Source organism: Olea europaea, unplaced genomic scaffold, assembly GCF_002742605.1.
Source record: "Olea europaea var. sylvestris unplaced genomic scaffold, O_europaea_v1 scaffold942, whole genome shotgun sequence".
Taxonomy (NCBI): domain Eukaryota; kingdom Viridiplantae; phylum Streptophyta; class Magnoliopsida; order Lamiales; family Oleaceae; genus Olea; species Olea europaea.
Window position 1 is genome coordinate 212,776 of NW_019267915.1, and position 9,823 is coordinate 222,598.

Below are 9,823 nucleotides of genomic sequence, written 5' to 3' on the forward strand. Positions count from 1 at the left end.
ATACATCGATTTTCAGGATATCCCACCACTATAAAAGAATCCTGCCAGCTAAGGGAGTGCCCCAACTGCATGTGAAGAAATGAAAGAAGAAGACAAAGGTGTATAAAGGACAATAATACTACATGTGAAGATATTGAAGATAAGGAGCAAAAATAGAAAAGATGCTCTTTGGATAGAAAAGTTGAACCAACATGGGAAGATGTAGGCCCAAAGAAGAAAATAGAAAGGAAAGTGTGCCTTGCTGATGTATTCAATGATGTAATAGAGCCTAGAAAACTTGCATAAATAGAGACATTACCAGAGAAGAAAATCATCTCATCCTATCTAGAATTCTCGAGTTGTAAGCAATAGCCTATTCTCAGTTTAAAAAACCAATTTTTCTGGAAACCCTTTGTACCAAATTAAAGTCTTGTATCAATCCTAAATAAATTTCAATATTTTGATATCAATATGAGTTTCTAAATATTTTTTCCATAGATTCTTGAAAGATCAAATAGAAAGTTTCCTTCTTATTTTAACAAAAAGAGAGTTTTCCTTAATAGAAATCTAAAGTTTTATTCTTTAGAAGTTGATACAGTGGGAGCAAGTAGCTGAAACAATAACAATTCCGTGAAGGCAGGAGGCCGTTGAAGAAAGCAGTTTACAGATTCAGGGCTCGAAGGTCACTCAGTTCTAAGAATACAGGTCTAGATCAAATCTAAGGTAAAACTGTTAAACTTTTGTTAAAATTAGAATGAATCTTTTAAAGGTCTTAAAAGAATCGCAGGGATAACTGCATGATGATTATTTTGATAAATGTCAGGATATACAATTGAAGGATTAGATATTTATTAGAAAGAATGTTAGAAGAAATAAAGAATATTATATTTCAATTAAAAAATACAAATTTACCATTTAAAGAATACAGTACTTTAATTAGAAAATATGAGATGAATATTGCAAATTATTCTTATTTATTAGATCATAGAATGATTTTACATTCAAATATCCAAAATAGAGTTAACAGAAGATAGAATGTTTAAAAGATTAGGACATATGTTGCAATATAGAAAGAATCATTTCATTAGGGGTAATATAGACATTTCCATAAAAAGAAATAGTAACAGGCTAAATAGAAAAATCTCCCCAGCACATGACAATTAATAGCACTATTCGCAATTAATGAGCCCAATATCTAAAGCCTAATTGAAAATTGTCACCACTAGATGTTGGTTTAAGTCTGAAAGACACGTACATCTATTATACAGTATTATAATGTCAACTTTGTTTTATATTTATTATCTATTCCCTTCTCGAACCTCGCGGGACTTGTTGGAACAATTTTAAAAGAAAATATTGAACATTTCATTTTAAAGTATTTAATCTTCAATTTTATTTTGCCTTGNCTCTCTCTCTCTCTCTCATATACACACACTAACATTCAGATACACTGCATTTATCTAATCTTCAATTTTTCACAATTGAGTTTATGAACTTACGAACAAAATTGTGACATTTTAACGCACAAAATCGCATTTTTTTATGATTGACTAAAATGCGAGAAGAGTGTCACATTGAATCAAACATAACAAAATCAATGACATTGAAATTTCAATCATCTCTGAGTGTCGTTTACTCGACATTATTACCTTCTATATATTTGCAGTTTTACCAATTCCAAATATGGAGGCCGTGGAGCAACCAAGACCAAGAGCCTCAAGGGAACTTGCAGAGTGTGGTGCCATTTGTTCCTCGCACAAGGATTGCGTTTCCCATTGTAATTACTGTTATCCAGGAACAGCTGGTAGTACCATGGGCAGATGTACGATGTACTCCTCGTCCGTAATGAATTTGAAACGTAATATTGGACAAAATTGAAGAGTACACGTAAATTTGAAAACCCGTCCAATACTATACAATCTACTTTATCAAATAAGACAAAATGCTTGAAATCGTCATTGGCTACATGAAGTTTGTATTGTTTTTTGTTCTGAAAACAAATATTGAATGGGAATTTCAATATGCTATTAGTAAATTCTGCATTGGGTGAGGATTTGATCTTTCGTGAGGATTCAATGGAATTTGGTGATTGAATTTATTAAAAATCTAAATTAAACGAATCTTCAAAAAAATTCTGTAACGAAAATGAAAACTTATTTTACGGCTAGATTTATTCTCTCATATATAGCACCCACACTCGAGTCAGAGCAACATAGGAGCATACGAAAGCCTTCGATTGGTTCAAGTCTCGTTGTCACCCATTTATTAAAATTGTCATGGTAGGCATTCTTTTTAGTGTTTGTCTTCTTAATTACTTAGACAGCATTATTGATATGGAATTCAAATGGTTTTGAAAGATGATAGAAGCCTGCAATATTAGAACAAAAATCTTATGAACTTACAGCATGTGATAATGTTGTTGAGCACCTTATATCAGGATTTTGGTTTTGTTATACCAAGCTAGGAAGCAAAATGAGCAATCCAAACCAAACAACTGGTCAATATTTAAGATCCCAAAAAGCAAAAATATGCAATGATTTACATACCATCTTTCAAAATTTAGTAGCAACTACACATGCTTTCAGCTGAACTATAGATGAGTTGCTTCTTCATATACAAATCCGGGCTACTCTCTTCTTACATGATGTCCTGAGAGGTCCCTATGGAAAAAACTTTAAAATGTCTTGTGAACGAAGCTGTACTATAAGTTGCTACTTGCTTCAATACAATTTTTGATTTTTATGTTAGGAATCCCACGTCGTTTTGCATCCGCAAGTGCAGTTCTCAACTTCTTCGTTTAGTTTCTGCAAAAGCATGAAAACAATGTCCAGAGAAAGGAAAAAGAAGGTGGGGAGGCAGGGTGTTTTTTATGTAAGAGTCATAAGAAGTTACTCCTACTCATGATTATTTGACAGTCTATTTTATGCACAATGCCTTTTGGTTTAGATTTAAGTCATGCCCTTGATGTTGTCGACAGGAATTCAAAAAGGTAATACTAAAACTAATTTCCGAACATGTATTAAGGAATAGATGTTATATCTGGAGTTTAGAAGAGTTTAAGGTATGTTATATAAATATTCGGGTATTTTAAATTTTATATCCAAAAATTGTGAGAGAAACATCATAAGACTGAAGAATAATTTGCAAAATATGCTCAAGCTGAACCTACAACATAGTGAAACATGTTTGGACATTAAAGAAAAATATAGTAAAGAGTAAGAATTCCTGGAATAATGAGGTTTCATCATTGCTGGAGAATTGTTGTGGAGTGGGAGTTTGAAAAGAATTATGCTATTTGTACATTGGCGTTGAGGTGTCCCCATACCAACTTGTCAACGGCAGTGTACGTATAGCAAAACCCGTTTTAAAAGTTGATATCCGTGGTGTGATGTTTTGATCATATCAGTATTTGGAATACGAATACAATTTTGGGTTAGAATTATATTCTTCTTACTATAATCTTTACCATATTTACCTACCATAATCTTTCCTGAAAGGACTTATTTACTAATTACATGATGAAATTATTTTGAAAATGATCAAAACAGTTGAAATTACTCTCTTAAACAACGAAACAGATGAAAATCCACGGAAAGCCAAATCTTCGACAAAAAGGAATCGGGTTTATAAGGCTTTTTATGTGCACTGTGCTGCATCAATTATTCCCAAAAAAGAAGATTTGATTAAATATATCTACTAACCTGAACCTGGTTTTGAAGGGTTTTTATGTGTTGAACTGCCAAATCCAGCATATCAGCATAGCTAGTTTGCTGCAATGACACATCCTCTTAAAATCGACTCTAAAAATATGTGGCAATGTCGATCCAACATAATTAGAAACAGACTAATCGACTCCATAATTCCTTGAAAATGACATATCTGCTACCTCAGATCTGGTATGAAGGCTTGCCTCTTAACCAATATTAGATCCATTGCGGTTATTATCCCTAGGATTTGGCCTACTTTCTTTTTCTACCATCTTTCAAGAAAGGCAGTTAAAGAACACGACAAAGAGAAATGGTGATTAGGTCTCTTTCATCGTTGATCATGCGGATCATTGGGGTTCTTATAACCATTTCGCTTTTCCTACTTTATACGCATATTTAACACGCTCACCACCACATTAAATTTGATAGTAATGAGCTCCTCTTTGATGAAAGAACGTCAATTTAGAATAGGGAAGTATTACCTTGTCCATGTTGGGAACAAGATCCTGTAACTTCTTTAACTTTCCGCTAATTCGCGTCCTTCTCTCCTGTATTAGAGAACAAACATCATCACAAGGTAAAAATTTAAAGCATTTTATTCAATCTGAGTACCAAGACAATGGATATCAATTGACAATATTAGAAGAGAAAAATAACAGCCTTTTCTAAAGACGAAAAGTCCGAATGATAAAATTTCTATTATTTTTTCCCCCCGAAGTGAGAGGCCGAAGTTCACTCTTACCCTTTCTGCTATGCTGCGAGGATGTGTTGCACAACCACGTTTTGCTCGAATTTTGCATGGAACTGAATCTTCAGGTATGTGTAGTAACTTATCCATTGCAGCCATCTCTAGTGCTGTCTCCGATATGCTAAAGTGAAACTGATAACAGAATGAAAATTTGTTAGTCGAAGTAACTTTTGAAGATCTAAGAATATGATCAAAGAGTATTTATTATACCTGAGATTCAATGGTGTTTAGATCATTGACAACCTCGCTGCTGATGTTCTTAGCTCTCTTAGTTGGTGGTGCAGAGAACATTATAGCATTGTCGTCGTCCCAGGTTCCCATACCAAAACCGGCGTTTGTATAAGAATGAGTAGATTTTCTTTGGCCGTTATTCATATTAATGACATCAACAACATTCTCGTTTTCTTCAGAAATCCGAGAAAGAGTTTCCGGCCTTGTAAAGCTGAGTTGAGAGTTCAATCTTGTTATACCTCGACCGTTGTCTGATACCTCTTTAGGATCATAGCTTCTTATCCCCCTTGTAATTGAAAAACCTACTTTTATTCAAGAGCTAGCACATTAGTACTGAAGCAAAATAGCTAGTGAAAACTAATGGAAATCTGTTTATAAGTACTTCTCGTTCTTTAACTTTCTAAAGCTGTGTGATCAAACAAAGCAATGCATTTAACTCTTAGGTATGGCAATAGGCGGGGCGGGATTAAAATATCCTCATTTCCCACCCCTTCCCCATATACTTAAAATACTCATAGTTGGGTCTCGATCATGTTCTCCATTGTCGCCCTAGTTTTCCAACTAACGAGAATGGGGCGGTGCAACACAGGAGTTGAACATTTTGTCATTCTTAAATACGTAAAGTTAACCGTGTTGAGACTATTCAAACTATCAGATAGAGGTCTTAGATCCAAGTAGAAGACATTCAATCCAATGTCCAATTCATTTCTAAGAATGTGAACAATTAGCACTTGTTTGGTGTGGATTAAAGCTCGTTAAAAAATTTCAAGTCAAAGTCAACGATTAATTTCAATTCCTCTTATTTTATGAAAATCACAACTTTTCAACCATATATTAGATTAATTTTTAATAAAAACTAGTTTTAATATGCACCACACCAAATAGGGGATAAATCTTCAAACTAGGTTGACCTAAAACAACTGCAAAAATATAAACTGATTAGTTTTCTTTTTGTTTAAAATTTAATTCTTTAATAAATAATAGTCGGCCCAACACAGCAATGGGTCTGGACCGTTCAAAATGCTAGTTGGGCCGTGATGGGTTTAGTCAGTCCAATATGACTATGAGTACACATTTCCATTACCCGGGTCTAGATGGATACTTAAACAAGATCCGGGTAACTTCCAGGGAGCACGTGAAGTTCACGGGTTGGAAAAGCAGGAGTCACGTGACATCGTCCACTTGATGAGAAATGCATGTATCTTCCCAACATTGGTGTGTGTGTTGAATCTATCCACTTCAAAACAAGTGGTCTAAAATATGAATATCATTATCTTATAAGCCCTTTTTTCAATTTTTAATTGTCCACTTGCTTCTTACATTTGGAATTCAATGTCCCTAATAATTCACTACCACCAACAAATGATTTATGCTATTGGTACTGGTACAGGGACAGGGATAAAAAATAAGGCCTGAGGTGGACTGAGATGCATCCACCTCAACTCCTGTTTTTAAATTTGTCCCCAACTCTATACGAGTAGCCGAGCTGCTAACAAATATCAAGTATTAAAGTTCATCATCTAGCACCCAATATTATAAGATATAACAAAAGGGATAAAATTTATTTGAGGTTATCGAACTCTCATAGACATCTCAATTTGGGTCACTAAACTTTAAATTCTATAACATTTCATCTCCCAAATTGATGAAAATAACTTAAGACGACCGTCATACATCAACGAATCTTCAACATAATTGCCAATTGATATGCCGAATTATTACTACGTCATGTCACAAAAGTGTAGGAAAAAAAAAACCATTTAACATTCAATATAAAGACGTTATAACCTTCATTTTATCATTTTTGGTTCTCAGGGTGAGACGGCGCTAAGAAAGTTTCGTCAATGTGAGGACGATAGGTAATGAGATTTGAAACGGGGTTAAATTTTAATGATCTAAAAGAGATTTTGTTAAAAATTTTAGCGACAGGATGAAATTTACCCTATACTCTAATGAAGTCAATGGAGAGAGATGAGTCTTGACTTAGACAAAGCGGTTTAGTTATAAACCGTGGGCGTTCAAAAACTTGAAGAGCTAAACACGTAAACATTTTATCAAATTTGCCACATTGGGTAATTTTTTTTTTTTTTTTGGGTTTCCTATTAAACATGCACTATTTGAATATGTTCACGTCTATATATATATATATATAATCTCTTAAGCACCCGTGCGTAGCTAAACACCGATGACATGACACATCATTTAATTGGTAAATCATTAAATACATTGGTCTCACTATTAACTTATTCACCAATTGAATTATGTGTCGTGTCATCGGTGTTTAACATAAACTAAGTATCGTTGCTTATGAGATAATTTCCGTGTATATATATATATTGAAATTCTTTTAGTCAAATTAATTTTGCATAGTATTAAAAACATGAAAATTTTATCAATTATTGAATAACATACTTGATTGTGTCATTTAGATATCAATTTGGTAAGGTTAGACCATGAGGTAAATCGAGAAGAAAATACAAAATGTACTCTAGCATGGCCAAATTCTGAACCCTAATTGAATTAGACCAAAAGATTGGGACATATTTAAAAAATATATGAATTTTCTTTCGTAACATAGAAACAAATGAAAGATTTTAATAACAGTCGTTGTGGCATAAATTTTGAGAATCTTGATTTTAAAACCTCTTTTACGGGCAATAAATAGCATGTAGAATACTAATGAGTCATGACAATGCAAGATACGAGGGTGAAATTCATTTGTAGCACTAAACTTTCACCAAAATTTTGCTTGGTTCATTAACTTTAATTTGTCTCAAATGGGTCACTAAAATTCAATTTTCTTTCAAATTTTATGAAACGTGGCTGAAGTTCAACTACTTGAAGTTTAATGACCCAATTGAAATTCCGCTGAAATTTTAGTAACCACGTATGAAATTTACCCAACTTTAAAAGTAAGCATGAGGCTAAAATGGTCATTTTAGAGTCATTAGCGAAAAACTAAAAAGAGAAAGAAAACAAAAGCGTCATAGACTTTTGCAACTTCATGGAAATTAAAGAATAGAAAATAGAAAGAAAAAGTTGACGAACCATTATCTCCAGCAGCAGTTGCAAGTTGATTAAGAAAACCAGCTGGTGAGCTACTATGACGAATCAAAGTTGAACGAGAAGACGACGCGACACCGCCGCCGCCGCCGCCTCCACTTCCACCACCAGTGGCTATCTCATTAAACCCATAAGACCTTTGCAACCCAGCAGTCTTATTTTGTTGTTCTCTAGGATTGTTTGCTCCCCCACCATTATTACTCCCATCCTTAGAAATGGATTCAGAAGGATCAGACGAGAAGAATCGGGAAAATTCACGACCGCGACCAACGACTGAGTCGACTGCCGCAGTTAACAGAGAGCCAGGGGCTGAGCCGTAACGCATGAGGCCGCTGCTGCCGGTGCCACCACTGCCGCTGGGGCCCATTGAGCCTTGCGATGATGAAGAGGTAGAAGATGGGTACATATTCTTGTTCTGAGAGGGGGTGAAGAGAGAGAGAGGGAAAGATGGAGAGAGTTGGGATTTTAAAAGTGGATGCAACTTGTAGAGGAAAAGTCCGGAGATAATTATAATATTACAAGTGGCTGTAGACTTGTAGAAAATGAGGCCTCATGCACAACAGTGTCCTTGTCAGTTAGTCTAACGTTATATTTCCTTAGAGCAAATTATAGTAAGAACTAAGAAGCAATGGTTGGGCGGAAAACAGCAAAAGATCAGATGGTTGAATTGGATAAACCGGTCGGTTCAAACTAGCTAGGTATAGGGTCAACGTTTAAGTGATTGAGTTAGGGTCGAACCAATGTTAAAAGTTGACCCACACCCAATAAATGCGTGGGACCCACCCCTATGTGAGGGGCGAGTAGCCCGAAGTGTAAAGCTTTGAGTACCTGTAGCAAAATCTATGGTTATATTGTTACAAATATTTTATTGTGTTCCATCACTTTTTAATTGCACTAAAAGTTTCAGTAATTGCTTATTGTCGTACATCCTTCTCCTAACCTTTCTTATGTTTCATTCTTATTGTCAATCTTTTATTAATTAGTATATCAGGAAAAAAAAATTGATGTCAACGTTCAACTTAAGTTCACGTTAAGGGGAAAGTCTTGAGTTTGAATCGATAGAGACATAAAAGAAGTCCACATCTTAGGAGGGAAGGTCTTGAGTATAGTTTTTTGGAGGACTTGAATTAGATATACACTAGAAAGTAAGTATGATAACTATGCAAGGAACAGTCCCCGAGCAAAATGGCTCGTAGGGAAAGGTTTGTGGTTGTACAGGAGCCCTCTATTTGACTCAAAGAGATCATCTCTCGGTCACAGAGTGAAGCATCGATTGGAAAGATGGAGTTCATGACATGCTTTCTCAACAACATAGGGAAAGAATATGATCATGTTGTTGGAATCCAAACTCTAAACGATAATACCTTGATTTTAAGCATGACCAAATGAATGGTTTCCTTGTAAATATAATTAAGTTAGAAACCATTTGTAAATATTAACGTAATGAGTAAAAGTAGACAAGAATCGAAGGAAAATTCATGATTTTACTTGCATGTGTTTGTGCATGTGCTATTGTATGTATACTTGCACTCATAAATTCACAATACTTTTATGTAAATATATCGCTATTGATGCTGTTGGTAATCATATAACTAATTTAGGGACATCATATAGTGTAGGCTTTGACAGGAGGAATGAAAGCGAAAATGCAAATAGCTACCAAGTTCGAGGTAACTTGGAAGGCAGTTGTGTTATATGTAAATAATAATTTACCAACATAATATGACGTGATTTTAATTGGATCAAAATCTCATTAATTAAATAACTTTCCCACTTATATTTTGACATCTCATTATTATGTAAATAGCTATGTACAATAAGTATTTTCTCTTGAAAGGATGGGAAAGTAAAAGCCCGAGGTGACCCAGAATATGTGAGGGCCACATGTGAAGCAAGCTTAAAGTGGGTAAACATTGATTGCATTGATCTCTTTATGTTCATCGATTTGACACTAGTGTGCCTATTCATCTTACAACATCTTGATGCCAATCATCTTTACTACGAAGAATGATAATATTTTTTCTTTAACTAAGTGGATTGCTTGCATCCTTCAAAATATTGTCTCGTGTAATATATATATATATATATATATATA

General features: G+C 34.5%; 1 protein-coding gene across 2 annotated transcripts; it reads right to left on the reverse strand.

Moving 5' to 3' along the window:
• Window positions 1-2,452: 2,452 nt before the first annotated feature.
• Window positions 2,453-8,220, reverse strand: LOC111392598 (transcription factor bHLH128-like). 2 transcript variants are annotated; one of them, XM_023017953.1, is made up of 6 exons: window positions 7,714-8,213; window positions 4,645-4,967; window positions 4,429-4,566; window positions 4,169-4,234; window positions 3,681-3,749; window positions 2,453-2,783 (listed from the first exon to the last, which is right to left on the reverse strand). In XM_023017953.1, exons 1-6 carry the CDS (start codon window positions 8,132-8,134, stop codon window positions 2,724-2,726), a joined length of 1,077 nt encoding a protein of 358 aa, XP_022873721.1. In that variant the 5' UTR covers window positions 8,135-8,213; the 3' UTR covers window positions 2,453-2,723. The 2 variants fall into 2 exon arrangements, with proteins under 2 accessions (XP_022873721.1, XP_022873722.1); XM_023017954.1 differs by lacking the exon at window positions 3,681-3,749 and having other exon boundaries at window positions 7,714-8,220.
• Between the last annotated feature and the right edge of the window lie 1,603 nt (window positions 8,221-9,823).

Bases quoted from the DNA above. Each gene is read 5' to 3' on its own strand.
- LOC111392598 (XM_023017953.1), bottom strand. From the start codon at position 8,134: ATGTACCCATCTTCTACCTCTTCATCATCGCAAGGCTCAATGGGCCCC. The intron at 4,968-7,713 runs GTTCGTCAACTT...GAATAAAAGTAG, and splicing joins AACTGCTGCTGGAGATAATG to GTTTTTCAATTACAAGGGGG. The intron at 3,750-4,168 runs GTAATACTTCCC...GTGTCATTGCAG, and splicing joins TTGTTCCCAACATGGACAAG to CAAACTAGCTATGCTGATAT.